The sequence below is a fragment of the Oncorhynchus nerka genome, linkage group LG28, assembly GCF_034236695.1.
Source record: "Oncorhynchus nerka isolate Pitt River linkage group LG28, Oner_Uvic_2.0, whole genome shotgun sequence".
In the NCBI taxonomy this organism is placed as follows: Eukaryota; Metazoa; Chordata; class Actinopteri; order Salmoniformes; family Salmonidae; genus Oncorhynchus; species Oncorhynchus nerka.
The window spans coordinates 61024991-61043296 of record NC_088423.1 but is presented as its reverse complement, the minus strand read 5'-3'; the positions used below and the strand labels follow the sequence as shown (position 1 = coordinate 61043296).

At 40.8% G+C, this 18306-nt stretch overlaps 1 protein-coding gene across 1 annotated transcript in view; it reads right to left on the bottom strand.

Moving 5' to 3' along the window:
• Positions 1-4486: 4486 nt before the first annotated feature.
• Positions 4487-18306, bottom strand: part of LOC115113468 (CD151 antigen-like) — a 65327-nt gene continuing 51507 nt past the window's right edge. Inside the window, exons 4-8 of the mRNA XM_029641151.2 lie at positions 12859-12933; positions 11593-11697; positions 10965-11123; positions 8002-8088; positions 4487-6159 (exon numbers count right to left, since the gene is read on the bottom strand). Coding sequence (XP_029497011.2) covers positions 6100-6159; positions 8002-8088; positions 10965-11123; positions 11593-11697; positions 12859-12933 — 486 coding nt within the window. The 3' untranslated portion in view covers positions 4487-6099. The remainder of the gene's footprint in view (positions 6160-8001; positions 8089-10964; positions 11124-11592; positions 11698-12858; positions 12934-18306) is intronic.

The following is an 18306-nucleotide window of genomic DNA, read 5'->3' as shown; positions in this document are numbered from 1 at the left end:
ATTCATAGGACTTGGTATGTTAATCTCTTCCCTCCATTAAGTACAGTGTTATTCAAACTTTTTCAGCAGGGATTCAATTTTTCCTGGCAGAATATCTGGGAACCCCATTTTAAACTCGAGAATTACTCTCAACCCCACCCCAAATCTAATGACACCCTAAAAATCTGTACAATTCGATTTTTACATCAACAAATAACCTTCTAATCTCTTTTCAAAATTAAAAGAAACCAATAAATGCATTTACTCAATCAAATTGCATTTTTTCAAATATTCTTTCTTAATTTAAAAAAAATCTTGTTCCATATAGTAATCTGTACTGTTAATTTTTTGTTCCCGAAACAAATTACAGATGTGTTTATTTGGGGGGGGGTGAACACAATGCAGTTCAACCCCAACCCAACTAGGGGTCGCAACTCCACCTTTGAATATCACTAATTTAGTATGGTGTGTTAGGTCACATTATGAATTGAATAGGGGTCTTACAATATCATACGAATTAGAGGTATAGTATCATACATCTTACCTGGTCGTACAGTAGCATATACATTGGTGACGTATAGTATTATGGTATATTTTATGTCGCAGGTTAGGTGAAAAGGGTTAGCTAAAATGCTACAGTTGTCCCCAATGTGACCCAAACACGCAACCTTTGGATTGCTAGTCGTTTGCTGTATGTAGGTGATCAGAAATACTGTATGTATAGTATATTCCGCAGGGGCGCAACTTTCACTGAAATTGCATTTTTGTCCCCCCCAAAAGCTTTATCATTAGAATGTGATACAAAACGAGGCAACGGTATGGTTTAGGACCATGCGGACGCTTCCGAGCAGTCCGGTAGGATGTTTGCAGAGTGTTTATCAGACTTAATAAAATGTTGTCTCCCCCACTTCTAAAACCAAAGTTGCACCCCTGATATTTCGTATGGCTCGGAGTCTAGGCTGGTTCTACAGATGGTCAGCCTCAGAAGGCATCCTACAGTGGTCCATGTGCTGCATTACTTTTTATCCAATGACATTTTTTCCCCCCCTTTACCTCTAAGAAACTATTATAGTCATGATTAGCAAACAATGACTCACCTTGCGGTGTTCACATGAATGTGTGCTATTCAAAAGACCTCGATTCATAATTAGCTTATTGTCTATAATGGACGGATGTTGTTATTTTTTCTGGACATTAGCACAGTAATAATTAGCGCAGTGTAATTTGACGTTTACTTAAAAGGTTTTGTATGTTCTTTAGCGTGTTACGCAGGGGGTAGGTTCAACAGAGGAAATCCTTGTTCACCTACAGAATTCATATTGAAGATTTGGAGGCACTCTTTCCAGTTGTTTTCATCAGACTGTGTCACAAGGGACAAAGCTCGAGAATAATACTGTACGTTCCAAGATAATTATCTGGCAAGTGCTGCCTCCTGGTGTTTGGAAAGAGTGATTGCTTTTTGGGCTGCTGCTGAGTTCATTACAGAGACCCACAGGCTGTGTTTACACTGGCAGCCCAACTCTGATATTTTCTGTAACTAACTATTTTGACCAACCAGATCAGCTCTGAAAAATATCTGATCTTATTGGTCAAAAGACCAATTAGTGGAATAAATGTCAGAATTGGGCTGCTTGTGTAAACGCATGAGTCGTATAAGTACATCGCATGGCCTGAAAGTCAACAACTTGTAATACAGCCGTCATCTCAACGTCGGCTTACATGTCAGTTCTCCTCTTGTCAGAGGGACATGGCCTAAATGGCAAATAATACACAAGCACAATGCAGTTAGATGAGCTTATTGATATTAGGGCTATAGGCTAATGTAAACTGGTTCAACTACAAGAAGGCTGCTATGCCAAGGGGGGTCCGGAACTCAGCACCTTTAATTTTAAAAAAACAACAACTAATAAATATATTTTCAGTCAACTTATCATCGCATACTAGGCTTGGGCAGTATACCGTGCTATTTGGAAATCGCCACAGTATGGTTTTTCCAATAGCGTCAATACTGTTGTAACTATTTTTTTAAAAACTAAAAAAAGGTTCCTCTACATTTAATATTTGTAGCTACTTTTTAAGTAAATACCTGCAATCAACTTATGAAATATGTTAGAAGATAAAGCAGATTGCGTTTTTCAATTCACTGGTCACATTATTATACATTATGAAGTTTACCATAGTTCCCCAGAAGAGTTGAGTCAGTCACGTCTGTTTGTAAGTTTCACAACTGGAGAAAGCAGGAGCAGGTGAATCCAGCTGTGAATTGACAGGGGTCCCGTTGTATATTGACAGACCAGTTTTTTGTTGTTGTTGCTTCAATCGAGTGATCAGGGACGTGCAACTACAGTTTTCCTTCACAGAAAATACATTAGTGCAACACATTGGTGAGAAAATATCTTCAGTTATCAGATGACAACAGAAGTGCAACGCTATTTGTCTGGCAGCCACACAAGTAGGCTAAATCAGATTACAATGAAAAAGCAAGGATTTTTTGTTGCATATTTCTGTTTATCATAGAAAGAATGTAACCAGCTACTTTTCCCTAATGTTTTTCTTAAAGTTAGAAATCACAATAAGCATTTTAGATCTGCGTTTGCAAAACAAAGCAAGATATTTCTTATGAGTTTAATATTTTGTTTCCTGCATGAAAAATGAAAGTTAAACTAAGTTATCTAAGTGGCTGAATTATTAAGGTGACGGGGGAATCATATTGTGTTGGTTTTCCGCCATGTTTGAGAAGTCAAAGCTCTTTGGATGAGTTATCTGTACAGCTGACACTGCTATCTTTTCAGCCTGTCTGCAACCCCCCTCCTACCAAATAATATAATATATGACTTTGACTCCCTTTTGACAGTTAATTTGACATACCATAGCTACCTAAAGTGGGGCAAAAAAGTATTTAGTCAGCCACCAATTGTGCAAGTTCTCCCACTTAAAAAGATGATAGAGGCCTGTAACTTTCATCATAGGTACACTTCAACTATGACAGACAAAGTAAGAAGAAAAAAATTCCAGAAAATCACATTGTAGGATTTTTTATGAATTTATTTGGAAATTGTGGTGGAAAATAAGTATTTGGTCACCTACAAACAAGCAAGATTTCTGGCTTTCACAGACCTGTAACTTCTTCTTTAAGAGGCTCCTCTGTCCTCCACTCGTTACCTGTATTAATGGCACCTGTTTGAACTTGTTATCAGTATAAAAGACACCTGTCCACAACCTCAAACAGTCACACTCCAAACTCCACTATGGCCAAGACCAAAGAGCTGTCAAAGGACACCAGAAACAAAATTCTAGACCTGAACCAGGCTGGGAAGACTGAATCTGCAATAGGTAAGCAGCTTGGTTTGAAGAAATCAACTGTGGGAGCAATTATTAGGAAATGGAAGACATACAAGACCACTGATAATCTCCCTCGATCTGGGGCTCCACGCAAGATCTCACCCCGTGGGGTCAAAATGATCACAAGAACGGTGAGCAAAAATCCCAGAACCACACCTAGTGAATGACCTGCAGAGAGCTGGGACCAAAGTAACAAAGCCTACCATCAGTAACACACTACGCTGCCAGGGACTCAATCCTGCAGTGCCAGACGTGTCCCCCTGCTTAAGCCAGTACATGTCCAGGCCCGTCTGAAGTTTGCTAGAGAGCATTTAGATGATCCAGAAGAAGGTTGGGAGAATGTCATATGATCAGATGAAACCAAAATAAAACTTTTTGGTAAAAACTCAACTCGTCGTGTTTGGAGGACAAAGAATGCTGAGTTGCATCCAAAGAACACCATACCTACTGTGAAGCATGGGGGTGGAAACATCATGCTTTGGGGCTGTTTTTCTGCAAAGAAACCAGGACGACTGATCCGTGTAAAGGAAAGAATGAATGGGGCCATGTATCGTGAGATTTTGAGTGAAAACCTCCTTCCATCAGCAAGGGCATTGAAGATGAAACGTGGCTGGGTCTTTCAGCATGACAATGATCCCAAATACACCGCCCGGGCAACGAAGGAGTGGCTTCGTAAGAAGCATTTCAAGGTCCTGGAGTGGCCTAGCCAGTCTCCAGATCTCAACCCCATAGAACATCTTTGGAGGGAGTTGAAAGTCCGTGTTGCCCAGCAAAAGCCCCAAAACATCACTGCTCTAGAGGAGATCCGCATGGAGGAATGTGCCAAAATACCAGCAACAGTGTGTGGAAACCTTATGAAGACTTACAGAAAACATTTGACCTCTGTCATTGCCAACAAAGGGTATATAACAAAGTATTGAGATAAACTTTTGTTATTGACCAAATTCTTATTTTCCACCATAATTTGCAAATAAATTCATTAAACATCCTACAATGTGATTTTCTGGATTTTTTTCATTTTGTCTGTCATAGTTGAAGTGTACCTATGATGAAAATTACAGGCCTCTCTCATCTTTTTAAGTGGGAGAACTTGCACAATTAGTGGCTGACTAAATACTTTTTTGCCCCACTGTCCACCTTGTTAATTTACCCGAAAACATAGTCAAACAGGTTAAATTGTGTTTATTTCAGCTAAATACTTCCACGTATAAAGGAAAACCGACAGAAATACAGCAGTTTATTCGTTTGTGGCGTCTTTGAGGCACACTTATAATAAAATCCTCCTATTGGTCTGTTAAATACACAATAAAATAACATTTATGGTTTGAATAAAAGCAGAAGTTAATTTAAAAAAGTATCTTCAAAGGCACACAAAGACAATCAGAATATACACTGAACAAATATAAAAATGCAACATGTACATGTAAAGTGTTGGTCCCGTGTTTCATGAGCTGAAATAAAAGAGCCCAGAAATGGTTTAAATTCCTTTTTGTGAGCATTTCTCCTTTGCCAAGATAATTCATCCACCTGACAGGTGTGGCATATCAAGAAGCTGATTAAACAGCATGATCATTACACAGGTGCTGGGGACAATAAAAGGCTACTTTTAAATGTGACGTTTTGTCACACAACGCAATGCCACAGATGTCTCCAGTTTTGAGGGAGAATTCAATTGTCATGCTGACTGCAGGAATGTCCACCAGAGCTGTTGTCAGATAATTACATGTTCATTTCTCTACCATAAGACATTGCTTTAGAGAATTTAGCAGTACGTCCAACCGGCCTCACAACCGCAGACCACGCCAGCAAAGGACCTCCACATCTGGCTTCTTCACCTGCGGGATCGTCTGAGGGGGAGGGGTGGAGTATTTCTGTCTGTCATAAAGCCCTTTTGTGCGGAAAAACACATTCTTATTGGCTGGACCTGGCTCCAGTGGTGCAGGAAGGGGTGCAGGCCAACCCTTGGCTGCACCCCTGCCCAGTCAAGTGAAATCCATAGATTAGGGCCTGTTGAATTTACTTCAATTGACTGATTTCCTTCTATGAACTGTAACACAGTAAAATCTTAGAAATTGTTGCATTTATATATTTGTTCAGTATACATGAAAAAGGCATGCAGGAGTAGTCAGTTTGATATGATGTTACACAAAGTCAGTGTTGATGACAACTTTGGCATAAGTGTAGAAATCCCTTGTGTTAAAACATAAATTTTAAAAATTCAAATAAACTAACAATTAAAAAGTTGAGAGGAACAGTGTGAAAGGCGTGTGTAGATGTATAAATAGCTACTTGATGAAAAAGAACGTGTTGCTATGGTAATCGGCCCCAGAGGTCAGTTCTCGCTCATTAAGCCACAGTCATGAATATTGCAATGTTAAGGCAAGCTGTTCTCATGCACGGGCCATTTTGGTCCACTGATCTTTACTTCACACTAGGTTACACCAACTGCTCTGTTTGTTGCACACTACCAAAATATAGAGCATTGTGGATCCGATAGCATGTAACGGCTTGCATTAATCTGATTCTCCATTTTATGGGGGGGAGCCCTTGATTTGTTGAATCAGGGGAGTTAGTGCTAGGCTAGAACCAAAATGGTCCCCCCAAGGAATGGATTGAGAGACACTATCATAAGTGCATCATTGACCATTACATATATCGTCATCTTCTGTTTGCATGGCACAGTGGTAGACCCCATGACTAAACGGGTCGCTGGAATATGATGACACTGGGTGGCAGAGACTAGACCCCATCCCTTTTCCTTCTCTTCGTGTTCTACTCTCAGTAAGGCTCTGCCTTCAAACTCCGATATAGACAGCAAGTAAACACCATCCCCACAATCTGAGAGAGAGAAGAGAGAGAGATAAATACACACACACACACACACACACACACACACACACACACACACACACACACACACACACACACAGTTGAAGTAGGAAGTTTACATACACTTAGGTTGGAGTCATTAAAACTCATTTTTTCAACCACTCCACACATTTCGCCACAACAATTGTTTACAGACAGATTATTTCACTTAAAATTCACTGTATCACATTTACATTCACTAAGCTGACTGTGCCTTTAAACAGCCTGGAAAATTCCATGGCTTTAGAAGCTTCTGATAGGCTAATTTACATAATTTGAGTCAATTGGAGGAGTACCTGTGGATGTATTTCAAGGCCTACCTTCAAACTCAGTGTCTCTTTGCTTGACATCATGGGAAAATCCAAATAAATCAGGCAAGACCTCAGAAAAAATTGTAGACCTCCACAAGTCTGGTACATCCTTGGGAGCAATATCCGAATGCCTGAAGGTACCATGTTTATCTGTACATACAATAGTATGCAAGTATAAACACCATGGGACCACGCAGCCATCATACCGCTCAGGAAGGAGACGGGTTCTGTCTCCCAGAGATGAACTTACTTTGTTGCGAACAACAGCAAAGGACCTTGTGAAGATGCTGGAGGAAACAGGTACAAAAGTATCTATATCCACAATAAAACAAGTCATATATCGACATAACCTGACAGGCCGTTCAGCAAGGAAGAAGCCACTACTCCAAAACCGGCATAAAAAAGCCAGACTATGGTTTGCAACTGCACATGGGGACAAATACCGTACTTTTTTGGAGAAATGTCCTCTGGTCTGATGAAACAAAAGTGGAACTGTTTGGCCTTAATGACCATCGTTATGTTTGGAGGAAAAAGAGGGAGGCTTGCAAGCTGAAGAACACCATCCTAACCGTGAAGCACAGGGATGGCAGCATCATGTTGTGGGGGTGCTTTGCTGCAGGAGGGACTGGTGAACTTCACAAAATAGATGGCATCATGATGCCGGAAAAATATGTGGATATATTGAAGCAACATCTCAAGACATCAGTCAGGAAGTTAAAGCTTGGTCGCAAATGGGTCTTCTAAATGGACAATGACACCAAGCATACTTCCAAAGTTGTGGCAAAATGGCTTAAGGACAACTAAGTCAAGGTATTGGCATGGCCATCACAAAGCCTTGAACTCAATCCCATAGAAAATGTGTGGGTAGAACTGAAAAAGCGTGTGCGAGCAAGGAGGCCTACAAACCTGACTCAGTTACACCAGCTCTGTCAGGAGGAATGGGCCAAAATTCACCCAACTTATTGTGGGAAGCTTGTGGAAGGCTACCCGAAAAGTTTGACACAAAGTTAAACAATTTAAAGGCAGTGCTACCAAATACTAATTGAGTGCATGTAAACTTCTGACCCACTGGGAATGTGATGAAAGAAATAAAAGCTGAAATAAATCATTCTCTCTACTATTATTCTGACATTTCACATTCCTAAAATAAAGTGGTGATCCTAACTGACCTAAGACAGGGAACATTTACTCGGATTAAATGTCAGGAATTGTGAAAAACTGAGTTTAAATGTATTTGGCTAAGGTGTATGTAAACTTCCGACTTCAACTGTACATGTTTCACATTTCAACATATATGCCTGAGGCCACATAAGAATACACGCTTAAGTGTTTCAGTGTCCACATAATTCAGAATGAAACTGAAAAATGACTTTTGGTTGCTTTACACTTCTACCATTACCCCTGAATTTCCAGAGACCAGGGCAAGGATTCTGATGTTTACGGTGGCCATCTTGGGTCATCTCTGTGCTGTCAAACAGTGAAATGGCTTATTTTTGCTCACCTGTACACAGGCGATGCCCACGCCCACCGCTCCAATGATCTTCAGGTGGTCCAAAATGAAGTTTTCCAGTTTAGTGATACATCCCCCCTGGAGAGACAGGAAAGGTGTGTGTGACTTAAGGTGACTTTCAATCTTGATGTTAGCCACGGGAAGTAAGGGGGCTGAGGGTGCTGCAGCACCCCCTGAAAAATCTGAATTAAAAAGATATATTAACAAATACAAAAATATATACTGGTACTGTAGAATTGTTTTGTTTTACTAAAGTAGTGCACTGGGCCTTTACTAGTATCAGAGGACCGATATAGACGTCCGTAGCGCGGGCAAAAACCTATTTTCAGCATCTGGGCTTTGTCAAAAAAAGGTAGTTGTATAATTGAGAACAGTATCTTGTGGGCTTCAATAGCTGGAATTGTAAGAGTGGTTGCCCTGTCTTTTCCTCTGTGATTGTCATTCTAATGGAATCCAGAAAGAACAAAACCCTGTCCTCAAACATTTACGTCAAAAGGTGCAAAGTTATGGGCAAAAGACACAAAACATCCACGTCAAATGAAATTTTTCTGGATCAAATAACATGGAAAACAACCACATTTTATGCAGTATTCATTTACCATCCTTACAAACCACTTAAAGTAAATGACTGTATTTCACATAAGCTGGTCATCTCGGTGTGTACCTGTATCACCATGAACAATGCACAATAGAGAAATTGAGTACAATGAGACATCAAGTGGTTTGTGATGATGTGATGATGTGGCTCAGTTGGTAGAGCATGGCACTTGCAATGCTAGGATTGTGTGTTCGATCCCACATTTATGTACTCACTACTGTACGTTGCTCTCGATGAGAGCATCTACTAAAAGTTAGGACTGAATAGACCATTTCAGTTTACAAATAGAAATAAGCTGCATTTGCAATGTATTTCAAGAAACTGGAAAACAGGCAAGTATTTTTATATTCCACAAGTATTATGAGATTACAGTGGTGTAAAATACTTAAGTAAAAATACTTAAAAGTACTACTTAAAACCTGTTAAAGATAGGGCTGACTACTGCCCCCTTTGGAGGAATTGCGTGTCCATAGTAAACAGAAAAAAAATCTGTCCAAAATTGCTAATATATGCATATAATAATTATTATTGAATAGAAAACACTCTAAAGCTTCTAAAACCGTTCAAATTATGTCTGTATGTAAAGCAGAACTCTCAGGGCAGCCATTCTCCCAAACTCTCTCTTGTCATCAGAAAAGTTGGGCCAACTTTGACGTCATCGCCCCCTGCCTTCCCAACCAGCTACGGATCTGGGAACAGTTTCTATGTCTTCAGCGCAATGTCTGCTTTCAGTGGGGCCTATCATTGTGAGAATTGCGCGCTCGCTCGACTTTTGGCGGGCTGAAACCTTCGGGTCACGCGAAAATACATGTACTTTCATGCGCGCGTCGGCTCCAGAGCTCTCTTTCTTCCAGGATGGACCAAACGACGTCGGTGTGTCTGTTCGAGCTAAGGATTGTTTTGCACGTTTATAACATGCGAAAGCTTGATTCTGCACTTAATTTGACCAGTTTAGTCGACATATAATATGTAATTTTGAAGTTTTGATGCGCATCCACTAGAATTTTGGCTGCATTTCAACTGCAATTTGTCGCGTTTGATAACCTAAAGACACAAACAAAAACAAACGCAGTTTTTGGTAAGTATGACTTCTTCCACGTCTTCTGATCGAAGAACATCAAAGGTAAGGGAATATTTATGTGGTAATGTTGGGTTTCTGTGGACTTCAACATAGAGGACACATAATGCTAATTTCTGAGCGCCGTCTCATATTATAGCCTAGTGAACGAATTCTGTAACGTTAAAAATAAATGTAACACAGCGGTTGCATTAAGAAGAAGTGTATCTTTCTATCTATATGTAGAACATGTATATTTAGTCAAAGTTTATGAGGTGTATTGCTTGTTATCTGACGTTATCTGCCGGAGCTATCATCATTTCTCCGGACATTTGAGTAGCATTTTTTGAACATTGCGTCATTGTAAACAGAGATTTATGGATATAAATAGCATATTATTGAAAAAAACATAAATGTACTGTGTAACATGTCCTATTACTGTCCTATTACTGTCATCTGATGAAGATTTTCAAAGGGTTAGTGAATTATTTTTCTTTTAATCCTGCGTTTGTTGATTGCATATTTTGTTCAACTTGGCTATTCAAATTAGCTGTGTCTTTGGTGGTGGTTTGACATAAATATGTGCTATGTTTTCGCCGTAAAACATTTTATCTTTCATTTGGCTATTGGACTTGTTAATGTGTGGAGGTTAAATATTTCTAAGAATATTTTTGCATTCCATGCGCCACCGTTCCAGCTGAACGTGGGAGGTGTCGTTCCCAAAAGGGAACCCTACCCCGTCAACAGGTTAAGTAGTTTTTTGGGGGTATCTGTACTTTACTATTAATATTCTTGACAACTTTTACTCTACTACATTCCTAAAGAAAATAATTTTCACTCCATACATTTTCCCTGACACCCAAAAGTACTTGTTACATTTCGAATGCTTAGCAGGACAGGAAAATGGTCCAATTCACGCACTTATCAAGAGAACATCCCTGGTCATCTGTACTGCCTCAGATCTGGCGGACTCACTGAACACAAATGCTTCGTTAGTAAATGATTGTCTAAGTGTTGAAGTGTGCCCCTGGCTATCCGTAAAAATACAAATAAATTGTGCCGTCTGGTTTGCTAAATATAAGGAATATGAAATTATTTATACCTTTTCCCTTTACTTTTGATTCTTAGGTATATTTAACCCCCCCCCCACGAAAAAAATGACAGCACACCAACTCCCAAAGTACTTCCCGCAGCTATGATCTTGATTACACAAACCTGAACACAAGCAGAATTTGCACTATGAATTGCAAGCACTCTAACACTCAACAACACCAGCTGCTCCCTGTATCGGACGCTCACCTCCACTTTGTAGATGTTTGACGGGTGGTCCCTGTGGCCGCAGCCCAGCGTCTGGGTCTTACAGCAGCTGTCCGGCACCAACCTGCCATCCGCCTCATTGGTGCGGATCCACACGCTTTCGCCCCAGTCCGACGAGCTGTTGCTGCCACAGCACTTAAACTGGCGGGAGAGGGAGAGGGAGAGGAGAGGGAGAGGAGAGGAGAGGAGAGGAGAGGAGAGGAGAGGAGAGGAGAGGAGAGGAGAGGAGAGGAGAGGAGAGGAGAGGAGAGGGAGAGGCATTTCACAAACAGGGTGGTGCATGCTTTCCCAGTTGTCTTGCAGTTGTTTCAGAAGACGAGCTTAATGATACTCAGTTCAGGAACCAAATCCTTATACAAAACAACGGGCTCTCTTTCAAATCAGAAGGTTTCATAATGACGAGTTACGCGTAGGGCTAATAACATACTGCAACCATGCATAATGAAAACACATATCAGTGCCAGTGTAAATAATAGTAGATTCAATGAAAGTAAACATAAAAAAGCTGAATATTAATGCACATTGGAGAAAAATCGACAAATTCCCGCATGAATATTTCCAAAAACTTCCAACCAAACTCCTCAAGTCTGCTTATGGTGCCTTCTCTTACCTCCTGCTGCAGCTTGTCCACTGCTTTGGTGATGTGCTCCTGCTCTGGCTGCCTGTACTTCTGCACTATGGTCTCCCGCAGGTTCTGTTTCAGCTCCTCATTGAGCTGCAGAGGAAGACGGGACACAGGGGATATGAGAGAACGGACACAGTAAACATGACCTTGGTCAGACTACAACACAGCTATCCAGCAGACGGTAGAAACAGAAACATATACAATACCGAGGAAGGGGAAACTACGGTATTTGAGCGCAGGCTTTTGTTCTAGCCTAACTCTAACACACCCTGTTGATGACTTCAATCAGGTATGTTAGCACTAAGCTGGAACAAAAAGGGACATTTGTCTTTCTGAATAGGACTAAGTGGAAGCATGCACATTGAGAATAAGGTAGTGGGAGAAGCAGACATAAGCTCACCAATGACTGTGAATCTTCAATCAGTAAAATAATACTTGAAGGAATGTAATGCATCTCATTGTCGATTTAATAGAATGGAATGATCCACTGTATCAAAAGGTCCAGAATAGCTAAAACTGTCATTACAGAAGGAACTCCTCTTGAAAGAGGAAATGATATACATAAAAGGTAAGAAGAAGTACATTTTCATTCATTTATAACAGTAGCGCAAAACTTAGGCAAGAGCATAGGCCTACATCTAGCTGGTCCACAGTTTCTATGGCAACCACAGAATGTAGAGCCAAGTCCGAACGTAAAAAGAGAGATAAAGGGAATAAATGAACGAGGGAGGGAGAGGAAGAGAGAGAAATATAATAGGTTTCTATTTGACCTGTTGACAGCGTGGGAAACATTGCAGCAGTGAGATGAAAACAGGGTGACGAGGCCAAAGGAACATGAGCAGACAATTACACAGAGAGAGTTCAAATGACACACAACAAGCTTGGTAGGATAACATTCCTTCAGGTCTAACATCGACACAGCAGGGGTGTGTGGTAGTGACAGGGACAGTAGTGGGAATCACATCTTAGTGCTATTATCACACCACAGAAATGCTACAACAAGATGTGGCAGGCATGGGAAAGCAGAGCTGGAGGGGGGGAGAGAGAGAGAGAGAGAGAGAGAGAGAGAGAGAGAGAGAGAGAGAGAGAAAAGCAACAGATGGAGAAAGAGAGTGGGGAATTATCCGTGAACCTTTCCTTGTTTGGGTTTCAGTTTGTACAAAGAGACACTCTTCTGTCTCTGGACAGGCTCTGGGAATAGATAGGTGTTCCTGGCAGTGGAATCAGGTGGTGAATCAAGTCATTCATTACCTGCTGGTAATAGATGTAGGCCAGGACACCGGCAAGGATCTCCAGGAGGAAGATACACAGCAGCAGGACAAAGTACTGTGGGGAGACAATGAAAGGTAGGGGATTAGGTTGAAATGGATATCCCCTGGCCCTCTGTTTATGGACTTCACAGGTAAAACAGGCAAATCTCATTTAGACACACTGGAGTTAAATTTAGCAGAGCAGTCGATTGGTGGTAGTGGGGGTCACCTTTGTCGTTTTGTTATTTTGAGAAAATGGACTAAGAATGTCCGCCAATCGTAGTTTTAATTTGTGGCGTATTGATTATGTGGGGAAATGTCAATGGAGCTGTACAAACAGTATGTCGCCCTTAAAGGGATGCTTCAGGATTTTGGCAATGAAGATCCAAAGCCAGATGAACTCGTGGATACAATTTGTATGTCCCTGCGTGCAGTTTGAAGTTACTGACTGGCGTTAGCGCAACTGCTAACTAGCGTTAGCGCAATGACTGGAAGTCAATGGTAACATTTATAGCGCAATGACTGGAAATCAATGGATGGTAACAGCTAGCATGCTAACTGTTATCTTAGACTTCCAGTCATTGCCTTAACGCTAGTTAGCATTGGGTCGCAAAACTAACTCCAACTTCCTTCACACTGGATGCAGAGACATACTGTAAAAATTGTATCCATGAGTTCATCTTCATTGCCAACATCCCTGAACAACTGGCCCAGACAGTTTGCCCTTCGATGATAATGGTTAGCTAAGTTTAACAAGTTGGTAGGGAGATGATCCAAAATCAGTTATGAAAAGGCATAAAGTTATCACAACTCCTCTGGGTCCAAGCTATGGTTAGAATCATGGGAAACATCTGTTTATCGGGCTGGAAGTGCACAGGGTTACTACGCAAATGAGTGTGTGAGCGAACACTCCTTTGCCTGAATGGGCGTGTATTTGTTCCCAAGACATCTCCTTTAAAAAGTTTCAAAATTGTTAATTCAAATAGCTCTAAATGGCCATAATAGAGTGGTAAGGATTAGAGGATAAAATGCTTTCAAGATAACATGATATCTTTAGACCGCAGATCAAGACAGTCATGGCCAACAAGCATGGAAGACATTAGCTATGGAGAGCACGGAAAAAAAAGTTTAACCAAGGACTATGCTGTCAACATCAGACAGACATTTACATTTGAGTCATTTAGCAAAGCAATTAGGGTTAAGTACCTTGCTCAATGGCACAGACAGATTTTATAACCTAGTCGGCTCTGAGAATCGAACCAGCAACCTTTTCGTCACTGGCCCTTAATCATAAGGCTACCTGCCACTTCAGACAGCAATAATCTGCTAAAAAATAAGTTTGGTCATCCAAAAGGTAGTTTGATGAAGGTTGTGGAAAGACCAGGGTGTGATCGGATGGAGTGGATAGCTACTTCGGTCGGGAACTGATGGACCGTAACATTAGTGCACTAATGTTAGCTTACTAGCTATTCCTCTCTGTTATAAATCATACCTTCTACACTGAGTACACAAAACATTAAGAACACCTGCTCTTTCCATGACAAAGACTGACCAGGTGAATCCAGGTGAAAGCCATGATCCCTTATTGACGTCACTTGTTAAACCGGCTTCAATCAGTGTAGATGAAGGGGAGGAGACAGGTTAAAGAAGTATTTTTAAAGTCAATTGAGACATTGATTGTGTATGTGTGCCAGAGGGTGAATGGGCAAGACATAAGACTCAAGTTACTTTGAGCGGGGAATGGTAGTAGGTGCCAGGCACACCAGGTTGTGTCAAGAACTGCAACATTGCTGTGTTTTTCACACTCAACAATTTCCCGTGTATATCAAAAATGCCCACCACCCATAGGACATCCAGCCAACAGGACACAACTGTGGGAAGCATTGGAGCCAATATGTGCTAAAATCCATGTGAAACGCTTTAGAAACCTTGGAGTCCATTCCCTGATGCATTGATGTTATTATGAAGGTGGGGGGGAGGGGTAGATGTTGAGCTAGTCATCTAATGTTAATTGTACTGTTTCAGCAAAGTGTTAGGCTATATATATATTTTTTTTACACATTGAGTGATTTGACAGATTGTAGAAAGTTAGCCAGCCTACTTTGCTTAGCACCACATGAATTCGTTATGCAGTCTGTCGTGTAATTATATTGACAAATTGGATCTTTATTAGGTCAATTTCAGCCCATGCAATGTATTTAGCTAACTAGCTTCAGCATTTATACTTCGCCTCAGCCATAGTGGTGACTGAAAGTCAAGTGGGGCTAATTACACTAGTTAGCTATAGTGGTCTGGAAATACAACGACATTGCTGAAGAATGCAAATAATAAATAGGAAACAACTTTGCCATCATTATGATGTGGTCAAATGTACTTTAGAGAGATGGCAAAGTGTGTCAAAATAGCTAGCAACGCTAACATAAGCTAGCTAAAGTTATACTGCATCTACAGAAAATCTTGCGACATCCCAATGATGACAAAAGGTTTTCATACTAAATTATTTTCCTCCTTTGGAAATATCTACATTGAATCGAACGCTCAGTCTTCAAAATAACACTCATTGTGAGAAACGTGCAAACCATGAATAGCAAGTGTTGATGTGTGAAGAGATGGTCTCTGTAGTAATGCAGAGGGGATTCAATTTTGAGTCTGTATTTCTATATTCCAGAATCAGACCCCCATGTTGGCTACGCAAGTGCTAAATGTTTGCGTTTGCCTTCTATCCTCACTGCTGCCACTGTTGAATTATAACCACCACAGATCAGCCAAACAGAATTCAAAATGTCTAGCGCAGAACATTCCTAAATAGTCAGAAATACTAGGATGTTGAGTTGTGGGTGTTGGAGGGTTGACGATCTATTGTTGTGTATCTGTATACTTTGAATAAAAACTAAACAATGGAATTGCTCATCTTCTTTATACAATCTTTTTTTCATGCAATATAGGCCCATACGGCTAATGATGTATTGACCACTTGTAATTTGAAAAAAGTTAAATCATTGCTAAAGTACAAACATATTTGGTATTAGCTTGGGCTCATATTAAGAGGTCTTCACGGGTCAAACAGACCCAAAATCCCAGGATCAGACCCAGGAGCCGAGCGGGTCCGGGTTCTAAATTATGACTTTTGTTTCAGACCTAAGTCGGGTCTGATATACAGTGCCTTGCGAAAGTATTCCGCCCCCCTTGAACTTTGCGACCTTTTGCCACATTTCAGGCTTCAAACATAAAGATATAAAACTGTATTTTTTTGTGAAGAATCAACAACAAGTGGGACACAATCATGAAGTGGAACGACATTTATTGGATATTTCAAACTTTTTTAAACAAATCAAAAACTGAAAAATTGGGCGTGCAAAATTATTCAGCCCCCTTAAGTTAATACTTTGTAGCGCCACCTTTTGCTGCGATTACAGCTGTAAGTCGCTTGGGGTATGTCTCTATCAGATTTGCACATCGAGAGACTGAATTTTTTCCTCATTCCTTCTTGCAAAACAGCTCGAGCTCAGTGAGGTTGGATGGAGAGCATTTGTGAACAGCAGTTTTCAGTTCTTTCCACAGATTCTCGATTGAATTCAGGTCTGGACTTTGACTTGGCCATTCTAACACCTGGATATGTTTATTTTTGAACCATTCCATTGTAGATTTTGCTTTATGTTTTGGATCATTGTCTTGTTGGAAGACAAATCTCCGTCCCAGTCTCAGGTCTTTTGCAGACTCCATCAGGTTTTCTTCCAGAATGGTCCTGTATTTGGCTCCATCCATCTTCCCATCAATTTTAACCATCTTCCCTGTCCCTGCTGAAGAAAAGCAGGCCCAAACCATGATGCTGCCACCACCATGTTTGACAGTGGGGATAGTGTGTTCAGGGTGATGAGCTGTGTTGCTTTTACGCCAAACATAACGTTTTGCATTGTTGCCAAAAAGTTCAATTTTGGTTTCATCTGACCAGAGCACCTTCTTCCACATGTTTGGTGTGTCTCCCAGGTGGCTTGTGGCAAACTTTAAACTACACTTTTTATGGATATCTTTAAGAAATGGCTTTCTTCTTGCCACTCTTCCATAAAGGCCAGATTTGTGCAATATACGACTGATGGTTGTCCTATGGACAGAGTCTCCCACCTCAGCTGTAGATCTCTGCAGTTCATCCAGAGTGATCATGGGCCTCTTGGCTGCATCTCTGATCAGTCTTCTCCTTGTATGAGCTGAAAGTTTAGAGGGACGGCCAGGTCTTGGTAGATTTGCAGTGGTCTGATACTCCTTCCATTTCAATATTATCGCTTGCACAGTGCTCCTTGGGATGTTTAAAGCTTGGGAAATCTTTTTGTATCCAAATCCGGCATTAAACTTCTTCACAACAGTATCTCGGACCTGCCTGGTGTATTCCTTGTTCTTCATGATGCTCTCTGCGCTTTTAACGGACCTCTGAGACTATCACAGTGCAGGTGCATTCATACGGAGACTTGATTACACACAGGTGGATTGTATTTATCATCATTAGTCATTTAGGTCAACATTGGATCATTCAGAGATCCTCACTGAACTTCTGGAGAGAGTTTGCTGCACTGAAAGTAAAGGGGCTGAATAATTTTGCATGCCCAATTTTTCAGTTTTTGATTTGTTAAAAAAGTTTGAAATATCCAATAAATGTCATTCCACTTCATGATTGTGTCCCACTTGTTGATTCTTCACAAAAAAATACAGTTTTATATCTTTATGTTTGAAGCCTGAAATGTGGCAAAAGGTCGCAAAGTTCAAGGGGGCCGAATACTTTCGCAAGGCACTGTAGTTGCCACGGGTTTCGGGTATGTGCAATTCAGATGTATTTACCGACTGGACCAGTCCTCTGTTAACTTAATGTGTGAGGTGATGAGAACTGTGCGAGCTTGTCGTCTGTGTCAGCCAATTGCAACTCAATAAAACGCATAGCTTATGTCCAGCTTAAACTGGTTCCCGGCTGCTCACCTCACATGCGGCTGCTGCTGAGGAGAGATTGAGAGAACGCGAGTGAAAGGAGCCTTAGACTAGGTTACTGTTGATTGTCAAGATGGACTCCTTTTTCACTTTCTCACTGAAGTAGAACGAAAGTTAGAGGAGAAAGAGTATAGCGGAAAGAAGCAGACAAGGGGCCTGTCCTCTGTAAGGGACAAGTTTTAATATTGCAGTGGACAATCAAATCAAAGTTTATTTGTCACGTGCGCCAAATAGAACAGGTGTAGTAGACCTTACAGTGAAATGTTTACTTACAGGCCCTAACCAACAGTGCAATTTTTAAGTAAAAAATAGGTATTAGGTGAACAATAGATAAGAAATAAATAAAAACAACAGTAAAAAGAGTGAAAAATAACAGTGGCGAGGCTATTTACAGGGACCGGTTAGTCGTGCTAATTGAGGTAGTATGTACAGGTAAGTATGGTTAAAGTGGCTATGCATATATGATAAAAAGAGA